Here is a 25,373-nt window from a genome sequence, read left to right as displayed (position 1 = left end):
TATAGGAATGCACTGGCTTCTATAGCTAAACAGTTTGTTCAACTTCGTTTGTGCAGACTAAATCAGTATAATTACCGACTGATTGTCTATATACAAGTTTAAGTGTTATTTAAATAAATGATATTTTAATTAAAACCATTTTATTAATCAGTCAGTAATTGTACTGATTTCAGACACAAGCCTGAAATATACGAGCTTCATTTCAAGAGGAAAATCACTAACTTTAGTTCAGTGAGTTTATTCAGTGAAGGATTTCTGAATAAATATCTCCAGTAAATCGAGTCTTGACTTGATGAACTATATTGAACCAGAAACAATATAGTTTACACAGTGTTATTGATCCAATAAAAAGAACCAGATCATAAGAGTCATTTCTTCTTGAATTGTACTACACTAGTAAACTTTTGATTCACTAAAGAACCAGTTCATAAGAGTCATTTATTAATGAATCAATCTTAAAAATATTACTGGTTCACTAAAATGAACTGGATAAGAAGAGTCATTTCTTCAGGAATCGGACTACACTGCTTGTGCTGTATGTTTGCTTTTGCGCTAGTACTAGAATTACGCATTTACTCACATTTATGTTGTGGTACACATCTCATCACATTCAATTTGGAAAGCAAACCTGGACGGCGTCACGGGTAAAATGTGTTTCATTATGCCGTGGTGCAGTTAGCCAGGGAGACTTAGATTCGGGAAAAGAGTTGGGATTCTGTCATTTTACATACACAAAACACAGGAGTCCAGTCTCACTGTTTCTTCCTCAGTGTCACCCATTACCCCTGGGAGACCCACACAGACACCGGTGTATGTGCGCGTATGTGTGTGTCTGTGTGTAACATGTCGGCCCCAGACAGGAGGGTTGGCGGTACCGTGGGGTTAACGGCATGAATGAATTCATTCTGCCCCGTGGGAGCTGTCTCTGTTTTGCTTGAGTGACACTCTCTAGACAGATGCGGCGTTCTCCAGGACAGCCTTCACCAGCTGAATATCCAGAAGGAAAGATGCTCTCTCTCGCTTCGGTAACAGAGGAAAGAGAGAGAGATAGAGGAAAAAAAGATGACAGCTTCTCTCTGGAGCTCCCCTTCTCTCCTCAGCTCCATCTCAGGGCAGAAACACGGCATTTGTTGGCAAGAGCACAACCTGACAGATAGCGCTAACTAGCACAGCCTCTTGAGACACACCGAAAGGCTGACAGTCAGTTACGCTTTGGCTAAAGGGCACGACTCCTGGTCTGTGTGTGCTCATTGGAGGTGCCAAGAGTGTCACCCAGCACAATGTTGAACCCACAACCTCCAATTTATCCACCCCTTCTGTATTTTCTTGCTAATACCATGGCATAAACAGACAGACATAACGGACGCTGCTAAATAAAAAATAATAAAAAGGTCTATTTAGAGAAAAGACGCACTTTTACAGTGAGTCAGTCTGTGTAAATACCAAGGGTCTTGGATATTATTTCTTGAGCCTTTGTTCTAGGAAGCTAGGAACTTTTTCATTTTGACATCTGTGAAAGTACAAAGGCTATAATTATGACAGAAAAATGGACAAAGAATTGACTTGAAACACCGTTGTGATGTCTGTCCATGTGAACCTACATACACACATACATGCAAACATTGTTTCACGCTTGGAACTAATTGCTTCCTATGGACGCTGACATTTTACAAGACTGTGGTTGTGAAGTTTCAGCGGAAGCTAATGTTTTCTTTTGTACTGCCATCATTAAAAGAGTCCAAATACAGCCCTTTAGTGATCCCAGCCTCCCTCCTGTGTGGATAATGTGGTCTGCTTCACACTTCACTTGAGAATTGTCTTTAGTAAATTCCATTAATTTGTAGTAATTACTAAAACCTTCTGAGTCTGTTTACTTTAGAGAAAGTATCCTGCTTCATACTCCATAGCTCTGTGGCTAACTATAGTCCATTAAAAGCTAATACTGAACCTAATCGTTTTTGCCCCAAATCTATTTAATCCCATGCTTGAGTTAATGCTTTGTGCAACAGACGAGCTAATGTTCATCTTGGTGATAAAGATCATATAAATGCACTGTGAGTATATGGGCACGTCAGATTGGGCTTATCTATTTAGCCATTTATTAGCCACCAGCAGCTGATTATCTTCTGCTTATAGTGTTAAATTCATTCCAGGTGAACGAACATTCAAATAAATAATACTGATAATAAATTAAAGTTCCTTTGATGGTCTGTACACAAGGGTTTAATTGTAAATAAACCTCCAATTGGCAAACACATTCATGTTTATATATTATATATATATATATATATATATATATATATATATATATATATATATATATATATATATATATATATATATATATATATATATATATATATATATATATATATATATATATATATATTCACTGTACCATCTGGTAAAGTGGTAAAAATTTGAAATATTCTTCATCACCTCATTTCATGTTGTTGAATGAATTTTAATTTTCACCTTGACTTTCTTAAAAAGAAATTAATTAGTATGAGATCTTGAATCTACATCTAAAGAACCATATCAAGGTGATATTAATTTGGCCCCTTCCCACACATATTGAAAAACACCCTTAAATCACTACTAATTATTTGGCTAAATACATCAAAACTCTTTTTTCTCGTGCAATTTTACTGAAACCTCACTAAAATGCTTCCCTTGTGCAAACCGCTTCTTTCTGGAGTGATGGACAAAGTAATATAATTCAATCCAGTTTTTTTTAAAAAACAAAAAAGGTCTATTTGCGATGTTAAAAGCGGCCACTGATTTGACAGATCAAACCAGTGTTAAATGGATCATGGGTGACTTGAATGCTAGGTCTGTAAGTGGCCCGTTTGTGAGACTATGGTGCTTTTGTGGGGACTGTTCCTCATTGCTCCTAAAACTGTCAAGATGAATTTTGTCCCCAGCTCAGGGCTAAAGGATGCAAAAACTGACCAATGAATAAACTGACAGGACGACTCATCCTCCAAACAAGGATGACTCCCAGTGGGCAAAGCCAGTGAGGCTCAGCGACCGCAACACCAAACACGAGGGTTTCCAGACCCAAATCCAAAGTGACATTCAGAAAGGGAATGTTTGGCTTTGTCTGAAATCTCAGTGACTGACCCAGAATAATGTGGAAGGGGAGGGAGAATGTCCTCGCTCCTGCACTCGACTTTTCTGATGCGTCACTGAGAAATGATAAATCACAACTTTTTTTGCGACCAGTTTCTCAAAACGTATTTGATGACATGGTAAAATATCTATCTATGACTCACACAGGCATTGAAATCTGTTACCTGGAGTCATGTGGATCTCTTCCTCGAATAATATGTTGTCACGGGTCAAACAGGAGGTAGATATTACCTCGAGGATATTTTCTCCACAAGCACAGAGATAAAATTATAGATAGCTGTGACAGTTTTTCTCTAGTGTGCTGGAAGTTTCAAGTGTCTAATAACATAGCAAATAAGAGATTTACACATTTGAAACGCAAACGCATACACAGATCAGCACAGAAAGGGTGCGTAGCAAAAGTGCAAACATCAGAAATAAGACAAGAAACAAAAAAAAACTGTGTAAGCTGTTGGTGTATATCAAACAAATGACTCAGGCTTTCCACAAACATCATTACTCGGATCATGATTTCCTGGGATCATGACTGTTTACTGTGAATGTGTGAAGGGAAAACCATTTACAAGCCCCAACAGAGTTATTCCCATGGGAATGAAGGGCTCCAGTGAAGTAGTTTGTTCAGGTGTTTACTGGTAGATGTAAGCTGCACGGGAATGTCAGAGTGTCTGTTGACATTTACTCTGAAAAGCTAAACACTGCACATCCACAACTGCTGGATTGTGCGATCTAAAGAACCTGCACCTGTAACCAGTAAATAGTGAGGGTTTCAATAATTCCTCCTAATTTTTTCTTAACTTAATGAAAGGATCCTGGAGTAATGCATTAGTGTGTGCAAAGAGTAATTTGCTGGTAAAAGTTAAAACACTTTCCTGGCATTGTGCGTACAAGCAGAGCCCAAGCGATGCCATTGACTTACTAATGGCATGGTTGCCGATGGGGATGGGATGACAGTGGGGAGATTTATATGTGGAGACACAGATGAATGATTCATCAGTTCTGGGGAACAGTGATGCGAACACTGAGCCCAGCATCGACGGCAGAATCCACACACTTTAACCGAGATGTGACAGTAGACCTGCCACCTTTGTCCAACACCTGCATTAATGTGTCCTTTATGAAGCTTTTGGTGGGGTGTGGAGCAACTGCCTTGGCATATTTGTCTAATACTGTCATTTATTTGTTCATCTTTATATATGTGTATTTAGTGGTATTTGCCAAGGTATTTCTTATGTTTGCCAGTTAACGGATCCTGCATTGTTGTAGAACATGAGCCTCATCTAGGAACTAGAATGTCTTGAAAATATGACTTGAGGTTGGCCTATTTACACCCTAGAAACCACATAACAAATAGAAACAAACAAAAAAACACTCAAACCATTACAACCACATACAGTATGAACGCAACCTAACATTATGGCAGTGACATTTAAAAATTGTAATGCTATAAATGTGTAAATATTAATACTAATAGTATACAAACTATTTTATTACATTCTTAGAACTCTCCAAAACACCATACCACATCAGCACATCTAAATATAGAGCTCACTAAAGTAGCCCAAAAACTAATGGTGTGATAATTTCCAATCAATTAGTCCATCCATCACTGCTGACTGGGCCAGAGTGTGATAGCAGAGTCTATTTCAGGATCCCTCCTACAAAAACCTGTGAACAAGCACGCAGTGAGGGATTATGGGTACAACTCCACTATCCAAAAGAATACACATTCATGTGCTTTTGTAACAAGCATCTCTATCAAAGAGTAAAATGGCCTTGTTGAGATCCATTAGATCCACATGCTGCCATTCGCCTTTTGACAGCCACACGTGGAGGATGTTTTGGTAAGATTTGGGACAAAAGGACGTGTTTTGCATCATTTCAGGCTTTAATTCGAGCATGGATGTGGTCGTAGCTAAAGTGGCAGGTGTGATGCTTTTGTTCCAGTGCCTGTGAGCTCAACATGGATGAGAGCAGGTGCACAGATGAAACTGCTTTAAGCGCGGATGATGTATTTGCAACCAAGCAATGCTGAGGTAACCTGAAGATGAAACGTAATTCGTGCTGTTCTGTATTAATAGCAAAGATGTAAGGATGGATGAATGTGCAAGGAGGGAGAGACAGTCGGTTTCACCCATACAAACAGAAAAACCCAAGACTTGGATTGCATTCAGCACCAGATCAAAAAATTTAAGGGAGAGTTTTTACAGATATGTACAATCTAAACTGCCCTTTGAAAGCGATATTCATACTGAGAGATGGATGGGAGACTTCTCTCTCCACAAAGCATTCTCAAATAAATAGGTCCAAATCCACTCCAGGTCAACAACAATATTTCCATTTTCAAAAGGAACACATCCTCAACACATCGATTTGAATATTAGAAATAGTCAACCCAATAGCCTGTAAATAAATTGCACAATTGGGGTTTTGCACTAAAGCAAACACTTATATTATAAAATAATCTTTGAAATGAAGCTGAATTAGCTGGCATAGGCTCCGTGGAGATATGTGATGAAACAATAACAACATGAGTTGAATGTGACCAAAATAGAAGATCTATACAGTACGTCTCTTAGTGCCAATTTGCGACACATACTGTACACATCCACACACACAGATGAATTCACATACTAAAAGAATATGCAAATCCCAACATGGCAGTTTGGCAAACCGTCAGGTATCAATAGGCTGCTTTAAAGTGTGAAAAAGCAATTTCAAAAGCTATCCAATGGTTGTGTTCTGTCAACGGAGTCACTTTCACCACCCCAAAAAAAAAATAAAACGATTAATGCCCGCAGGCTAACGGATGTTGCTGGCAACACACACGGTCTTAATTGCTTTTTGCAAGGTCAAGCGACCTACTGCTCCACAGCTCAGAATAAGGAGACATAATTCAAGTATGGAACATGACATGTTCTTATTCCAGCAAGGAGAATCTGGAACTTCACTGGACCACATTACGGTCATACATTTTAAAATTTCCTGTGCGAAAACATTTATGTTAAATCAAAAATGAAGAACTATACAATGTGGAACAGCAGTAACCATATAATCATTTTGGAAAACTGTAAGTGGAATTATAGCAGAGTGATTAAAGAATGTTTTGAAAGGGAAGGCTAACTGCTCTCACCTCTACTCCACTCAAATACTCTGGTCTCGCACAGACTTACAAATGCGAAACATCACCTAAAATGCTGTGATTTGTCTGGGTGGTCTAATTTAAACATCAGTGCTAAACAGTCAAAATCATTTTAAACAGAATGTAAATGAGCCAGTATCCCCTGTGAATGAAAACATCAATGTTCTCTCCACTACAGAAGATTAGTAGCAAAGTAAAAAGCAAAATCATCATGTTCTACACCAACAACCAGACTGATAGACATCAGGACTTATTTACATCTGATTTAGCCCATCAGAACACCCAGCCAACTAAACAACCCTAAACAGTTTATATAATCAGATGCATCTCTGAACTGCTTCATTTACTAGAAAGTAAAATCAAGATACAGCGATCAGTTATGAAGTCGAACAAATGAATAACTATTACAACTATTTTTAAGCTAGAAATTATAGTAGCTAAAAATCACTACATACAATCTTTTAAGTGTTATTATTAGACAGAGATCATTTAGATTAAGGAGAAATACAAGATGTAAAATGCCTATTCAAAACTAAGTAGCTAAAGTGGCAACTAAAGAACGTGCTAAGCTGACCACACCAATTTTATCTTGATTGAGTTTGTTGTGTGTTGCGTTTGTGGCTAAACAACAGGAAACCACTCGACCACAGCTATGAAACCCTGTGAGAGTCAAAAACTGGGTGGAATGCTGGTACGCTAAAGCCTAAACCGCTAAAACAGTTTACAAGAACAATTAAATGTCTGTGACCCTTTGCCCCACCCAGAGTTCAAAGCCCAATGCTGTAGAAACTTTCCCTTCTATTTACATTAAAGAGTCAGCTTTTCTGCCCCATCTTAGGTCATTAGAAAGCAAAACAAGAGCAAGAAAACCTTCAAGAGATAAGAGGGAGCCTGCATCTTTTTTTTAAGAGTAGCGAGTGAGATGAACTTGTCACAGATGGGGGTCCTCACCTCTATAAACGATAGGCGGTAGGAAAGGGGGAGAAAAGAAAACACGTTTGTGTATCTGCCATCCCATTGCTGATATTGTAGGGTCAAGAGATAAAGCCACCCAGGACATACAAGATTTTCTTTAGACTGGAGAGAGTGAGAAAGAAATGAAGAGCTTCGTCTCGAGTGAAACAGGAGAGACAGATTGAAACAGAGGGAGAAAAGTCGCCTTAGATTGAAGTCTCAAAGATAAAAGTCAAAGATTGCTTGCTGCCTAGAATATCATTCATTGAATGAGCTCATGTCAGTCTGCTTTTGCTTCAGTTTTGCAATTATTTCCTCAGGATTACACTTGGCTTTGTTCAGATAGGCAGCAAAAATCTGAATTTTTGGTGCATCTTATTCAAATTAGTTTATTTATTTTTTTTAGTTTGAACAAAATGATCAGCTCAGATTTCAAGTAGGTTTTTTTTGTCATTTATGTATATGCATATATGTAGCGCACAATGTATTCTAAAGCAGTGTTTAAATACACTCTTTCTGATAAGGATACACAATATATCAGCAGAGTTATTTTATTTATCGTATCAGTTGATATTAACTATATTTCTATCATGACAACTCTCAGAAGATTTTTATCATGGTAATGGATATGACAATGTTAAAGGTGCTAAAGAGGATGTTTTGTTTTATACATTTTTGCAATATTACTTGAAACTGTCTTTACTAACTGATAAAAGACTATTTATTAGGTGCACTGAAAGTAATAATATTAACATACACCATCTGTGCACGAGGTAAGGCCTTAAAAACATCAGCCAATCGTTTACGCGATCATCGCGTAAACGATTGGCCCTCTGGCTTGTCAATCACTGCCATGACGTTCCTTGTGAGAGAAGTGCGCGGATTGGCCTTCTGGCTTGTCAATCACTGCCATGACGATCCATGTGAGAGACGCGCGGCTGCGCGCTCCAGTAACTTTCCACACTCCACAGGCGCCGCATGCAATGTTTTTGTCAGGAGACAGGAGTAACAACTGCAGATTATGAGTCACCTGCGGTGAGTCCAACATAATGAATCCACGGCTTTAAGTCGCGCACACACTTAACGATTGTAAGAATGAATGATTATGAATGTAAATTGATACTTATGACTGATCGCGCTCAAACGCGAGCCAGTTGCGTTCAGTCTGCGATTACAGTCGGTGTTCAAATTCCACGTGAAAGTATATAAATCTGCTTCAGGAGAAGGAAACAATCGCTGTATGTTGAGCATAGTCAGAATGTTTTAGCTAGTCGTTAAATGTGTGCCTGGCTTAATAACACAGCGAATGCCGGTGGTAAACACTCGTGTTCCGATACTCGTGCACGAGTTTTGGGAGGCGTTCCCTCTAAATGAGCTGTGAAGGAGGGGGGTTGTTCTTACCCATGCGCTCATTTCAAAAACTCAGTCGACAAAAAGAACCTCTTTAGCACCTTTAATGTATTTGGCCTTGGCATAATAGATCTGTAACTGCTAAGAGGAAATTGCTACTGCCAATACATATGCAGATTTGCTGCTGTGTGTATGTAAAAAATAGTGCTGCTGCACAAATTGCACACACATATATATATATATATATATATGTTATATATATATGTATATATATTATTATATATATATAATTATATATATAATTACCCATAGCAGATCTATACAGGTGGAGCTGGGGAAGGTGGAGGGTTTCAGAGGAACTCTGAAAGCTTTCTGCAAACTCTTAGTGAATGCTAACCAGCCATTTAAACGTTGTCAGCAGCAAGCTCATTGGCTGCAGATGCAACATGAACCAATTGGTTTGTGCAAAGTAGTTAACACTGAATATCATCAGTTTACATTAAGGATTTATCAGCCTGCACCATCTAGAGTTTCATGACAGAACCAGGCATACTGATCTACACCAAACATGAGTGTTACATCACGTCAAAAACAAATAGAACCCATAATAATTACTAATGCTGTCTATACCGGATACATATACAGATGCCTGGTCGATTTCTGACATACCTGAGTCTCGAGTCTAGCGACAACAGGATAAATGGAAGTGTAAAAGAACATTTGCTTTAACGCGTTGTTTAAAGACTTCAAAGAGTCTGTACAGAGATGCAAACGTCATTAAATGACTTTAAAAGGACTTTAAAACAGTGTCAGAAACAAGTGGATAGTTTATTTTTAATGGCGTCCCGGATCACATCCGAAGATTATATGTTTGTTTGGAATATTTGACTCCAGATTGTTTTGTAAATGAGACCCAGTAATGGAGAGTTTGCAAAGAAACTTTTGTTGAAAGATAAAGCAGCCAACTGTACTGGATCTGACAGCAGCTACATCGCAAATCATAAGTAAACAATTTCTCAATGGTTTGTCTCTAAATGGTGGTTTTATGTGGATAATGTTTTCAAAACACTCGTGCAATAGCAAAGGATTGTTAATATGTTTTCCTATGCAATGACATTAGCCAATCATAACAGTGGCAATCCCAGACTAATGTAACTGCTTCTCCCTATTTTCAGAGTTGAACATGTTTTCTTATGTTGCCAGCCTTGGATTAGCATTTTTGTTTTCTTCTTTGACACTATACCAAATGGCTTATAGTTACGGGTTAATTGGTTTTCTAGCACTGGCATCTGGAGATGGCAATTAGGTGAGACAATACTCTTGATATGGGCTTTGATTAAACTCCCTTCAGTGCCGAACACGACAATGAGCTCTTTTTTTTTTTATCAGGGGTGCAGGTTTTGTTTGCAGGCTGACATGTTTGGCGGGAAAAAACACCTCCAGATGCAATGCTAACAGGCATATTTCCTTTCACAGATCTTTTTCAGGTACAAAAATATTCCCACAGAGTGTTACATCAGCCTTTGTTCACCTGCCGCTGCTGATGAACATTCTCTAATAGCCTCCCTGATACACACACGCGCACACAAACCAATATCAAAAGCCAATTACGGCAAAATAATGAAGAAACCAAATTGCCCTCAAGACGTTTCGCATCGTGACAAATCAATAAAAGGACCATGATGACATACAACGAGGTGCCAATAAAGCAAGCGTTTGACTCCCAGTTGTGGGGGTCACACTGATTCACTGACAAGTGCTGTGGTAAGTAGTTTTGTCACAGATGTGTGACCTCTAACCTTAATCAGGCTTTTTTTTGTTGTTGTTTGCCACTTCTCCAATCAGGGAAATCGGTCACAGTGGCTGATAAGGGTCTATTGTAGAGACGGGGGTTTGTGGTACACATCAGATAACATAAGAGCCATACTAAGGAGAGTGTGATGTGAGACGGATAGTGTATCACAAGTGGTAATCGCTTCCTCACGAGGGACCCAATCAAGCGTGGTCGGTTCCCGAGATGTGGCAGGGGAGAGGGACCCTCCCTGACACCATGGCACAGATGGATAAACAATAGATCGTGCGAAAGGGGGCACACGACTGACCTACATTCATTATCTGGGGACTAAACGGATTCCTCTGTAAAAGTGAGGTGTATCAAAATTCCAGTTGTAATTGGGTTGATTCATGACCCCATAGCCTGACACTTCTCTACCCCTTCTGTCATGTCTCGTGCTTTGTGTGTAATTACTGCAATCACGTCAAAGCGTGTGCAGAAATGTGTCCAAATGAGGGCCTTCGTAGTGTTTCCCCATCAACCGCCCACACGGGCAACCCCAGACATGGCTGGACACCTCTGATTCCATATGCCAGTGGACGACGATGTGTTTTCTGCTGTTGAATCCATGGAGAAACCACCTAATATCTCAAAATGATGTCACAATGAACACGTAGTAAGATAAGACACTTACCTCCTCCACCGCCAAGCAGAGAAGAGTTTGCTGTAGAGGAAACAAAAGAGAGAAAAACAACATGAGTGTCTGATTTAAAGAATACATACAAAAGAAGCACTTTAGCTCAAAGCACAGCACACTATCATTCAGATGTAAGCCTACAGAGATGTAGAACCTGAAGGTCAAGAACACTCTAAAGCCAGACGTTTGCACTGAGAGGTTTGAGGCACCGGTAAGCTGGCAGCCGTACTGCAGAATGTTGTCATTACACTTTTAAATGAAAGCCATTAAGTGCTAAACGCCTAGGCTGCGTGTTTTCTGTCAGAGCCGAGTGGGCTACACGTAGAGCTGCTGCGCTGAGTTTAAGCAGAAGCGCGGGGGGCCCGGGTGTTTCTTTGATGCCATGTTTCTGATCTCCGATAGTGCAGTGGGCGGCCCGGGGTCGAGACCTGTCTAAGAAATCTCTCCTGCCACTCGGATAAGAGTACTAAAAACAGACAGAGTAAAAATATATTCCACTTCTCTTTACGTAAATGGAACAATCAGCCAACAATAGAGTGTGGCACCACAACCCACAGTTACAATCTTTCTCCGCTATTCTACAAGTGGTAAGCTAATAAGAGGTTTCATTAGTCTAGAGAAAAAATGTGGGGTTACTGAAACATTTTAAAATACTAGGATTATATCTGCTAAAAGATAAAAAAAAAAAAAAAAAAAGATCATATATCAAATATATTATATGTTAATTATGCATTACATCTGCACTGTTCAGATAGAATGCTGAAATGTACATCAGCATTTTAACAGCATAAAAAGGTCCTAACTGTGTGACTGTGCGCTTCTGTCTGAGCTTTCCCAACAACGACAGCACGGCATCTCATATCCCAGTGGGGACGCTGAGAAAGTTGAGAATAATGACCCACGAGGGCCCTTTTATTTTTACTTTCTTAAATGTTTCTTTCCCTTTGTGAAGCAGGTCTCTCTGTGGGATTCTTTTGATCTCTCTTCCCCTCGCTCCTGCTCTTTTTTCTTAGAGAATAAGCATAAGGTAAGCACGAAAAAACCTGCTACCTCCACTGAGATCGACAACAAGACTAATCCCACAGCAACTGATATCAAGGGAGACATTAAAATCCTCAAAATGGATGGGGACTTTTTCTTAACAATCTCTTATCATAAGACAGCGAGCAGAAGAACAAATGGAGAACAGCTGCTGTGTAGAAGTAAAAGAGAAAACGTGTGCACTTTCAGAAGAATATCCCAGTGCTGCTGTGCAGTGAAACTGGCTACTCGTAGTATGATCCAAAGTGACAGAAACTTGAGTCCAAACAGGCCACAGTCAAAATCTAAACAGAAATACACACCAGAGGCAAAATCATGCCATATCACAGTTTGATAAAGGTTTTTTAATCATAAAATGCATTAGCTCACTGCCTGTTTCACAGATACAATAAGAAAACAGTCAAGGCTAAAAGTAGTGGTCAACCGATAGGGTCATATTAATTAAAATTTAAATATATGTAGTATATACAATATCAGTTTGTACCAGTTAGTTGTTTTTGTTGTTGTTGTTGTAAGAAATTAATAATGTTATTTAGCAAGTACACATTAAATTGATCAGTAATTACAGTAAAGAAATTTGTTACAAAAATGTTACAAAAAAACTGTATTGAAAAATGTTGAAATGTTACATTTCAAATAAATGCAGTTCTTTTGAACTTTCCATTTTTCAAAGAACCCTGAAAAAAAGTGTATCACTGTTTCCACAAAAATATGTTTTCGACACTGATAATAAGAAATGTTTCTTGAGCAGCATGTTAGAATGATTTTTGAAGGATCATGTGACACAGAAGACTGGAGTAATAATGCTGAAAATTCAGATTTGATCACAGTAATAATTAATAATAACTAATAAAATAAATTTAAAAATAGGTAACAGTTATTTTAATTGTAATACTACTTTACAATATTAGTATTTAACTCATATATCTTATTGTTAAAACCTATGACTGTCAGCAAAATACTATCGTAATTAACCATAATAGGCTAATATTAAAATTAGTAAACATTTATTGATAACTGTATATTTATACAACTGACTGCCCTATTTGTTTCTTTTTCTCATGTGCTTCTAGCCTCAGAAAAGGAACAAAAAAAAAGTGAAAAACACAAGCAAGCCACCAACAATGTAGGAAATCAAACAGGAAGACAACATGTGCTACTTCCTGTGTCATCCTACACCTTTGCCCCACTTGGTGTCCACCCTTGATAAGACCACAATGCTCAATAGACAAAGACAAAGCTCTGTCTGTACATGGTGAAGTTTTTTTTCTGTCCTGTTTTGGTCATAAATCCCAGTCAAAGCTTCCTGCTCTCTCTTAGAGAACGGACGAGGGCCAGTAGGCCTCACAGTGGTGGGCAACCCGCTAAGCTCGTAAATCTAACAATACAGAAACACCGAGATTGTGCTGGTCATTAGTTAGTGTCAGAAAACAACACAGACGCCGGCCTCCATGGTGACGCAATCCTCACACGTTCCCACACTTCCACACACACAATCGCATCTTTCCTGTGTTTTTCCTTTTGCACTCAGGGTTGATACCAAGCAGCTAAAAGCTGCTCACACTTTCCCGCCAGGCCCATAGGAAAATAGCGCATGTCCTCCAGGAAAGGAGAAAAAAAAAAAAAAAAAAAAAAAAACATCAGCAAAAGAGAGAAATATTCTGTATTAATACATTAAAGACATTTCGCACACACAAAAACTTTTGGAAGACTGCAAAAACGAAGACATGCAACAAAGACTGGAACATATATATATATATATATATATATACATATATATATATATATATATATATATATATATATATATATATATATATATATATATATATATATATATATATATATATATATATATATATATATATATACACAGTATACGGCGGGCAAACACTAAAGCATTAATCTGTATTTTAATTAATCATTTAGCAAAGGTAACTTAAAGTACACTGATAATACAAGACAGTACATTTATTTTAGGGACAGTGCCCCCTGAAATGACCTGAAATCTTGATTAGGCATCTTAAAACAGCTAACTTTCAAAATCAAATAAATAATTACACTGGTATTGAATCCTGTGTCTGTGTCAATATACGTAAATCTTTCTTAGGTAAAAGAGATGATTGATCTTAATTAGAATTTCTGATAAAATAAAAGTAAAATAAAATTTATAGGAAATAAGCACAACCCTTCAATAAAGAGAAAAAATAAATAAATAAATAAATAGAATAATTAACTAAAACCCACAATACGATCATTTGCTTTTTTTTCCATTTAGCACTATTCTCCACCATTTTGTAGTGTAAATGATGCAATTAGTGTTCTGAAAATTATACAAAAAGTAATGTACTGCAATTACCAAGATGATAATGATGATGAACCAAAAAAGAGAGAAAAAAAGTTTTAAATGCTGAATACTTTATGCACTTAATATACATATACAGGTGCTGGTCATATAATTAGAATATCGTGAAAAAGTTCATTTTTTTTATTGTAAATTATTTTTTTTAAAATGAAACTTTAATTTTTTTAATTTGTTGATTAGAGCGTACAGCTAATGAAAGTCCAAAATCCAGTATATCAAAATATTAGAATATTTACATTTGAGTTTGATTAAATGACCATCCCTACAGTATAAATTCCAGGTATCTCTTGTTCTTTGAAACCACACTAATGGGGAAGACTGCTGACATGGCAATGGTCCAGGAGACTATCATTGACACCCTCCACAAAGAGCGTAAGTCACAGATGGTCATTACTGAATGGGGTGGCTGTTTACAGAGTGATGTATCAAAGCATATTAAATGCAAAGTTGACTAGAAGTAAGAGATTGGGTAGGCAAAGGTGCGCAAGCAATAGGGATGACCACAAGCTTTAGAATACTGTCAAGTAAAGCCGATTCAAACACTTGGGAGAGCTTCACAATGAGTCAAATGAAGCCGGAGTCAGCGCATCAAGAGTCACCACACTCAGACATCTTCAGGAAAAGAACTACCAAGCCACTTCTGAAACATAAACAATGTCAGAAGCATCTTACTTGGGCTAAGGAGATAAAGAACTGGACAGTGAACAGTGGTCAAAAGTACTCTTTTCAGATAAAAGTAAATTTTGCATTTCATGTTGAAATCATGGTCCCAGAGTCTGAAGGAAGACTGGAGAGGCACAGAATCCAAGCTGCTTGAAGTCTAGTGTGAAGTTTCTGAAGTCAGTAATGATTTGGGGGGCCGTGACATCTGCTGGTGTTGGTCCATTGTGTTTTATCAAGTGCAAAGTCAATGCAGCCATCTTCCAGGAGATTTTGGAGCACTTTATGCTTCTATCTGCTGACAAGCTTTATGGAGATGCTGATTTCCTTTTCCAGCAGGACTTTAGCACCTGCCCACAGTGCAAAAACCACTTCCAAGTGGTTTGCTGACCATGATCTTAGGAAATATTCTAATATTTTGAGATGCTGGATTTTGGACTTTCATGAGCTGTATGTTCTAATCATCAAAATTAAAAATAAAAAAAAAAAAAAACTGTAGGGAATCTAGAATATATGAAAGTTTAATTTTTAAAAATAATTTACAATAAAAAAATGTTTCATGATATTCTAATTATATGACCAGCACCTGTAATGTAGGTTTCGGAAGATTGGCAGATATGGGAACTCTGGGAAAAGACAGAAACTTACAAATGTGAGCTGAATACTGTACTTTACAATGACCCCACATTGTCTGCATTTCAGTATTTGTATAATATAATTTTTGGGCATTTGGACTAGGTTAGTTAATCTGCAGTAGCAACACTAAACAAGAGGATCCATTTTTTAAGCTACATTTCCCTCAAATGTATAACAATGAACATATCTTTGTAAAACAAATGTTAAGTTGTGGTCACATCTACTGTTGTTCGGCCATTTTTATTATTTTTTTGTGGGTGAAATCTAGTGATTTCGATAGAAATCCATGCAATCACTATGCTATTGGCAATTGTTGCCCATGAAATGTCACACAAAAAAAATTCTGCTAATGTGACCGCACCTTTATTGTTCCATTTGAGATATTATCAAATACTTGTACAACTCGATCTCATGAGAAAATGTTTAAATTATGTGATTCTTATGGAAATGTACAATTTTTAGAAAAAAAGCATGAAGATCCACCCCTAACCACACTCCCAAACCCAACCGTCAGTAGGGCGCGAGCAGATCGCATGGAAACCTACTAATGAGATTGAACGAATTTATATGCATTAGCCACCAATTTGCCAAAACATAAAATAGTTACAGACTATTTAATGTAAGTGTACAGTACATTTCAGATACATTTATTATGTACACTTTTAGCATGCTAAAGCAGAGAAATTTCATTCCTTAATTAATTTTATAAGAACCTGTCAACCTTTGCAAGCTTCCAGAACTTTTCACATTTTCATCCATATTACTTACTTGCACAATATCAGAATATGTGATTAACTGACTAACTCTGTCTGGCATACAGAATGAAGATGCAAGAGTAAAGCAAGTACACAGTCTGCATTAACCTGAGGCTAAACGAAAAAATGATCTGCCAGGACCTCAAATGAACCGAGCTAAAATGCTTTACTGGAAAACAACTTTATTTTCTTCTCTGGCTTTTTACCCCTTTTTTTCCTGGATTTTGCTTTAGATGAACACCAAATCTTCAGCTTTTTCACATTCATGATTCCAAGTTCAAAACACCAATATAATTTTCCTCAGAGATTTTGAGCCTTCTACAAAATTAAAGTGAATACAAATAGAAGCATGTTGACGGAAGAAACGAAGCTGCTATATTTAGCGGCCAGACATTCTGAACATGCCAGGATCTAGCTGAAATGATTTGCTTTTTATAATAAAGAAGGCTAAAAACACGATTCCACAGAGTACATTCCAGTTTCAATAATCTGAGCATCAATCAAAGTGTTGGAACTAGTTACAGCAGTGAGGAATTCAGTACTTAAATGTTCAGCCATGTGAAAATAAGCTTGCAAACCTCAAAATAAGGATAATAGGTGAATCACCCTTCAGTTTACACATACACACACACCGGACTTTCCGCTTCACAAGACAGCTTAACTAGGTCTGCCAGTCAGCCCAGTATTTTAGGGTGAAGTCATTAGTACAGTAAGAAATGGGTTGTAGACCCCCAAATACACACACACACACACACACACACTCACAAAGCACCCTGAGAAATCGCTGAAGGCAGAAAATATCAGGGAGAACCCATCTCATGTCAGCAAAGCTCTGCGTTAAATTGCACCAAGTCTTGTGGGTAATGATAAGACTCTTTATTAGCCACTGAGACAGAGAGAAAGAGAGAGAAAAAAACTAGGCTGTATTTCTTATTTGCAGCACATTAAAAATACATGTGGTTTTGCCTGGCCCAGACGCAGCATAGTGTGATAACTCTACTCGGCTCTTTGGTTCTTTATTGCACAGAGCGTTCCCAGAGGAATACGTCTGCAACTGCTGAGCACCAGAGCAGGACAAGCTGAATCAGAGAGTATGGGACCAGAACTGATCTCTCATCTCATCTCACTCTCTCTCTCTCTCTGCACGCGTACAGTTATATAGCAGTCAAGGGAGGAAAGGGCCCAAAAGCACTCAGTGCCATACCACTCTTGATCAAAGCCCCTCTTCTCCACACCAGTGAGGTCCGTTCTCCAGGCACACCAATACAGTCCTGCATCTTTGGCTGTAAATACTGTTCAAGGAGGAATACTCAATCTTCTGGATGTCATATGATGATCAAGAGAACTTCAATAATAACTCCCAAGGCTATCTCGAACCAGTTTTGCAAAGTCTTGAGGTTTTGAAACTACTGAAGGTAGTGAGCATTGCTGTTGTTAACAAAAATTATTGGCAAAAATGTTTGTTAATGAAGGGTTTTTCATCACAAAAAAATGTGCATCATAAAGACAATTAAAGGTCCCGTTCTTCGTGATCCCATGTTTCAAACTTTAGTTAGTGTGTAATGTTGTTGTTAGAGTATAAATAAAATCTGTAAAATTTTAAAGCTCAAAAGTTCAATGCCAAGCGAAATATTTTATTTAACAGAAGTCGCCTACATCAAATGGCCAGTTTGGACTACATCCCTCTACTTCCTTCTGTAATGATGTCACTAAAACAGTTTTTTGAATAACATCCGCCCACAGGAATACACAAAAAAGGGGGCGTGGTCTTGTTGCGCTCCCACGGAGAAGAGCAAGAGTTGCGTTTGTAGAGTGTGTTTGTCGCCATGTCGTCGAATCGCTGTTGTTTTCATCCCGCAGTCCAATCACCTTTGTTTGGCCTTCCCAGGGACGCTGTACTTAGAGATCAATGGTTACAATTTATGTTTAACTCGGTTCCCGAAAATTATAATCCACATGTAAAACTATGTGCAGCACATTTTGCTGAGGACAGCTTCCTCAATATCAATCAGTTTAATGCCGGATTCGCACAAAGATTATTCTTGAAAGATGGAGCAGAAGCTGCTGTCGAATCGCAACACAGGAACCGCTGGCACAATCAGAACTCGTTACGTATTTCTGAAGGAGGGACTTCATAGAACAAGGAAATCATCAGCCCGTTTTTATGACAGTAGAAACAGCGGTATACAGATAAGTAAATTATGTGAAAAATACTGTGTTTTTTTACACGCGAAACATGAACACATGTTATATTGCACACTATAAACACAATCAAAGCTTCAAAAAACCATGAAAAACGGGACCTTTAAAGGATTTGTAATTAAAACATTCTATTGACAAAAATATGATAAAACAATAATACTGCAAGGTATTGTTTCAAATAATCCAATCATAGTCAAACTGATGCCAGCAACATTTTAGTCATGTTGTAAATACATTCTTGCCTTAGCCTATAAGAAGTATAATAAATGCTGATTATTGATTACTGATAACTAATACTGATGAGTGAACATACAAAGTTAGTAAGTTGGTATGAGCCGCCACAGTCATTAGAAAATATACAAAATAACACAAAGTGAAAATAAAGTGCCATTTTGGGGTTAAGGAAACAAAAGTTAGTTTATGGTAAATACACAATACTAGCATGAACTGTTGATGAAACATATGGAATACATATTACCTGCATGCAAATCCTTTCCAGCTAACACAAAGTACCACATATGTAATTTATTGGTACTTTTTGGTAATTTCATGACCACAATTGACAACATAACTGCGACACTGCATGCTCGTAATTTCTTTCTTCATTTATACTGAAGCAATATACAAGGTGCGTCGCCGCATTTGCACGTGCAATTGAAGAGTTGAAAAGGTTGTTTTTCATTATAATAACAATTATAATGATGCCTGTGTCAGCTAATATTGAATCAGAACAATGCATTTTTCTCAGGCATACTTGCATCAGAAAAAGCATAGAATTACATTTGTTGTTATTGTTTGTTTGACGGCACACTCAGTGACCCAATCAAAAACACTGATCTAAAGCATACACACTTTCACTTTCACGTCAACTGAACCATTTTCATAGACTAAAATCAGATACCATTTAAGTAAAACTGACTAAAATGAATGAATATGACAGCATTGACCAAAATTAAAAGATATTTTCATCAAAAGACTAAAAAAAAGAAAACACTGATCGCAGAGAAAACACTGTAGTATTAAACACGAGTCTGAATCTGGCAAGGAGACAAACATCTAAAGATGACCTTGATGTGCTGTATAATGGCCTTATATCACAAGTAGCCCACAGATTCAGAAGGTTGGGTCACATAGCTCTAGGAAATGCTTCTAGGCACCCCTTTATAAACAGTATCAATCATGACAGTTGCTGATAACAAGCCAAACTACTGCTCGATTCTTAACTGACCTTGAAACGTCTATTAATGAGCATAAAATACACTTTTGTTGTTCTGGTTTCAAGCCTCTTCTATCTACACAAGGGTCAGCGCATGTTTTTCTAACTTATCAAAGAACATCATTTCCCATTCTCATAAATAAATGCCCAGCAGCATCTGTTCTTTTCAACAGAAAGTTATACCAAGAGATCTGTTCAACATATCACACATCACCATTTAATTTTACACTGAAGTTAATTAGTAGATGCAACACTGAGGCACGGTGTCACGAATAATGATGGCAGCATCGTGGGACCTGTTGAAAATGGAGGCACTACAGAGCTCCAATGGTTACGTGGAACGCCCCTTTTAATCCCCTTTTTTTTTTTTATGTGTCCGAAGCATTACGGGTGGCCCTGCCTTGCCTGGTGAAGAAATGTTTCTCTGTGCTCCTCATCAAAAGCACAGAGAGAGAAAACTAGGCTACATAATTCATCAAGCTGCACAATTTTCATGCCACTCTTAACTTGTAGTTTTCCTCTGAAGGACACAAAAAAGTGTTTTTATGAAGAAGAACTTCTCCTGTAAAGACCACAATAATATAGATTTAAAAAAAAAAAAAAAAAAATCCAATATAATCCTGTAAAACTGCATACAGAAATGTGCAGCTATGCCTACATTAGATTAGTTTTAATGTCACTTAGTGTTAATGTCACAAATGTTTAAAGCCAACCTGCGTTAAATGTTACCAAGAACATGGACCAAAGTAATAAGTCATATATTTGTGTCTGTACACCATCTCCATATAGTCTTCTCATCACAATGGCTCAATTCATTCTCACCTTCCATCTTTCCTGCACCCCCTTTCCGATCCTTAGATTTGATGTGCAGAAGGGAAAGCAATAACAAACAATAATGATGAAAAATAATGATGCTTTTGCCGGTGAATGCAAAGATGGACTAATGCATTCTGCAAGGTGTTATGATTCATCATCTGAGACAAAAAAATAAATAAATAACAGGGACAAAAAAAAACAACAAAAAAAACAGACAGTCTCTTTCAGTTAGTCTGGCCTAAATGACTTCTATCCTTGTACCCTGAAACAACATTATAGTTGATTCAAAAAGAGGTAATGTAGAATACTTATATAAGAGGCAAGAAATGGGTCAAGACTGCAAGAGAACAGACTCATCAAAAAATAATTTGTTAAGTATCATGCAGGCCTACGTACGAGAAAAGATCTACTGCTAATATATTGTTGAGACAGACTGTGAAACTTGCAGAAAATATACACTGATATAAAAAAAACATGAGGTATTAGTATTGGTTGTACAAAGAGTCGGATTAAAATGACCTCATGAGGACCTGCAGAAATAAGAGAAATGTGGCAGAAAATACAACTTGAATCAAGGCAAATGCTTTCACATACAGTCATGGCCACATGTTCAAGGGGGCCATAAATGTCAAACTTTCTGATATTGTGTTTAGTCAGTTTTCTGTTTACTGAGATCAACTTTGCTTCCATAGGCTATTTCATTCCTGAATTTATTGTATATAAACATGATGTCATGCTTTTTTATAATAATTGGTCATTTTGTTGCAATGTACACTTTGCCCAAGTAATTAAGCGGTAAGTATCAACATGCAGATGATTTTTACTTCATTAAATACTTCACCTAATTTATTAACTTAGTAAATTTAGTAATTTTGTTTATTTTTAATAACCTTTTTACTTAAAATGGGGAGGATAGATAATCATAATAAAACAACAAGATAAACAACAAGACGTTTTCATTATAAAAATGAACAAGAGCCTTGACTTGCCACACTAATACTCTACACAGTTGTTAGAATATTAAAGTGATAGATTACCCAAAAATGCAATTATGTTATCATTTACTCAACTATTTAATCACTTTCCATCTACTGTGGAAAAGGAGATATTAATGGGTTTGTTCACCCAAAAATGAAAATTCTGTCATTAATTACTCACCCTCATGTCATTCCACACCCGTAAGACCTTTGTTCATCTTCGGAACACAAATTAAGATATTTTTGGTGAAATCTCCCACAGAAAGCAACATAATTACCATCGTTCAAGGTACAGAAAAGTAGTAAAAACATCGTTAAAATAGTCAAGGTGACTACAGTGCTTCAACCTTAATGTTCTGAAGCGACAAGAATACTTTTTGTGTGTAAAAACAAAACAAAAATGAACTTTATTCAACAATATCTTCTCTCCCCTGTCTTACTGCTACACTGTTTTCATCCAGTGCTTGAAGGTTTTACATCAGAACAGACTGATATAAAAATAAAAAAGATCGGATTTCATCAAAAATATCTTAATTTTTTTTTGTTCCGAAGATATTACGGGTGTGGAACGACATGAGGGTGAGTAATTAATGACAGAAATTCCATTTTTGGGTGAAGTAACCTTTTAAGCTTCATGTCCAAGATGCTCTGTTCCATATGAAAGATTAGAGCCCTGCACGGGCCACAAATCTTGGCCCTAGCCCGGCCCTGGCCCGAGACGCTCAGGCCCTAGCCCGGCCCGTGTCCGTCAGCATGTCAGAATTTTCGGCCGACTGGAGCCCGTTTTTTTTTTTTTTTTTTTTTTTTTTTTTTTATAAATCCTCTCCATAACGCAGCCTTTGTTGCAGCCATTAAAATGTTAAGTTTTGTTTTTAATTGCAAAGTAGTTGTAATCCTTTTCGTTTCTTTATTAAGCTAATTTAGAAAAATGTTTGGAGCACTTCTTTGTTTATCAAATTGAAGTTTGTTTCTTAAAGTGACGACCGCAGCGGCCGACAGTGAGTTGAGCGCGTTTGATCGATTTAGACTCTCAAATCGGCACTTGTTCAATAAAAGCCATAGATATAAAACACTAATATAAACATATCACAATGTTAGTTTAAACATTTATTAGCACTACCACAGTAAAACGCTGCTTTTTTACAAGCTGAGGCGGGCTGCTCGTAACAGCGTGCGGAAAAATAAAACAAAAACAACTGGCTTAAAAACAAACTTACAGGTTGTCTTACCTTACACCACAGCTGTGCATCAAAATCAAAGCTTCACCACTGAACATGGTCATTTTATTTATTTTCAAATGAAAAGCGAGACAACATGCTACAGCCAGACAAACACTCTCATAGAGAAAGAGAATCGTGAGAGAAAAAGCACGGCATCCGCGTTGGAAAGTTTTAATTAGGGATGCTCATAGTTGACTAGTTATCTGTTAACCAAGAAGTTGGACCAATTAATACTATCGGTTAGACGGTTTAAACAGAAAACAAACTATACATATAGCTATAGACAACAAATCCTATAAACGGTAGCCTATTTAGAACAGAACCATAACGAAAAATTAAATAACATGTCGCCTACCTCTCCATTTCGGCACAAATCCGAATGTTTCCATATTCGTGATTTGAATGCTAAACTATTATTTATTATGTAAATTATAGGCTTTGTGCTTCACTCGCGTTCCAACAATGTGCTTTTTAAGTGAGTCGATAGTATAGCGCTGAATGCCACACATTGTACAGACTAGCCTATACATTGAGCAGTGTAACTTTGATTGACTGTATTTTATTTTGATTATAAACAGGCTGTGATGTCAAGTTAAAAATGTGAGAACTGATAGGCTATGTTGTGTATGTGCGCAAGGCGCCGGCGCGATTTCTCCATTCAAGCGCTGCGGGTGCGTGACGTGTGAATACTCATATTCTGTTGTTTTATATGCCGTATTTGCACATGTATAAAACTAAAGCCTTGAAAAATAACATTTTTGTATTTTAATGGGTCACACCGAAATGAACATCCCTAATTTTAATCCAATTCTAACTTTTCCAGCTGCTGCGCTGAAGGCGCACTCTCTGCTACACTAAACATGAGGACTCACGCACGCAGCCTCAGAAATGAGACGCAGCTATGGTCTCATCATGTTTCTGCCAGCACAGCACTATATCTATGCATGTGTTTGTTTTACCATCATCAGCTTCTCATGGTTTATTTTAATTAATGGATGTCCAAAGTATTAAAAGGAGGAGAAGCCTAAAACAGGCCCGAGGCCCGGCCCGCCTGTGAGCTATGACGTGAAAATCGGCCTGAAGCCCGGCCCGTGGGCCGTAAATAAGTCGGGGCCCGTCGGGCTCGGGCAGAAATGCAGGGCTCTATGAAAGATCATAGGGACCAGTTGTGTATGGAAGTGTATGGAAAACAGCAGCTTTGCATTTTTGAGTAAACAATCTCTTAATAAGCATGTATCATGTATCATATCTCAACTTTAATGCAACATAATCGCAGCTGCCCTGTTCAAAATATCCAATAAAGGACATTAAACTCAAGATGAAAGCCAAACTAAAGGGTAAAGCAGTTTTGCTTTGTAAACTTTCTGGGATTAATAATAATTTTGGGTCATTTAAAAAAAAAAAAAAAAAAACAGACAGACAATCGTAGGGAGTTCAGTGAAACTGGTATTCACTTTAAAACATTGGTACATGTTCCTGTCACTTGAAGTTACAACTAAGGCTGGTTTTTACACCTCAAAGGGAAAATTGTCACGCTTGGGTTAAAAACGCACACCGACAGCACCCACTGTTACTCGCTGAGCCATAAAGAGGAGATAAACAAGGTTATTACCTAAACCCGCATGCTATCATTAGTGCCCAGGGCCACACACAAATAAAGGCGATATCAGAGCATCATGGGCACCGAACACTTACAGCAGCATTCACCTGAACGCAAAACCATCAAAGGAAGAGTAGTGCCTGTTTATTTCTGCATCTATTAACGGTGCGCTATTCAGAAACCTCGCCAAACTCACAAAGCACATATGCAGCTTATCCAGTTTTATCTTTAGAAACTTAATGAGCACCAAATTAAGAAAGCAAGCAATTTTTTAAAACACAAACTTCCAAAGTAATCATAACCATATGAAGTAGATTATGACCGGACAAAAACAAAAAATTGAAAGGACAAACCTGAAGATGTCTTTAATTATAGATTTAAAAAAAATAATAATAACAACATTGTGAGGGGAGACAACAAAAAAAGTGTTAACCAAAACCAGCTCTTGCATCTGGAAACAAAAGATCTGATTACTTTCTATAGTTCTTCACAGATGTTTTGACTGAACCAAATGACATTTCAAAGAATTTTTTTAAAAGGGACCTTTTGAAGGCCATTATAAAATCTTTATGAAGTAGTATGTCGGGTTAAAAAGAAATCACAAGCACAAAATCACTGATAATGCATACTTCAGCTCTTTGATGGCGTCTGTTTATAGTTCCGAAATGTAAGTTTTAAGTTGAGCATAGTTAAGAAAGTATTTGAGGGATGCATGTTATGCCTGAGATAAGTAAAGGGAAGGTTTGGAGGCCAAGTAAAAGGCAATCAGTCTGAATATTAACGACAGACATTTGCATAAGCTTCTATTTGAATGGCATCTAAATGGAAGTAGGAGAGGT

At 37.5% G+C, this 25,373-nt stretch overlaps 1 protein-coding gene across 16 annotated transcripts in view; it reads right to left on the bottom strand.

Moving 5' to 3' along the window:
• Positions 1–25,373, bottom strand: part of macrod2 (mono-ADP ribosylhydrolase 2) — a 634,638-nt gene that overhangs the window by 460,436 nt on the left and 148,829 nt on the right. For all 16 annotated transcript variants that reach the window (XM_048205395.1, XM_048205400.1, XM_048205403.1 and 13 more), the window contains exon 4: positions 11,044–11,073. In XM_048205395.1, the coding sequence (XP_048061352.1) occupies positions 11,044–11,073 (30 nt within the window). The remainder of the gene's footprint in view (positions 1–11,043; positions 11,074–25,373) is intronic.

This window comes from Megalobrama amblycephala, linkage group LG10 (assembly GCF_018812025.1).
Source record: "Megalobrama amblycephala isolate DHTTF-2021 linkage group LG10, ASM1881202v1, whole genome shotgun sequence".
NCBI classification, from domain to species: Eukaryota; Metazoa; Chordata; class Actinopteri; order Cypriniformes; family Xenocyprididae; genus Megalobrama; species Megalobrama amblycephala.
This window is presented reverse-complemented; position numbering and strand designations above follow the sequence as displayed.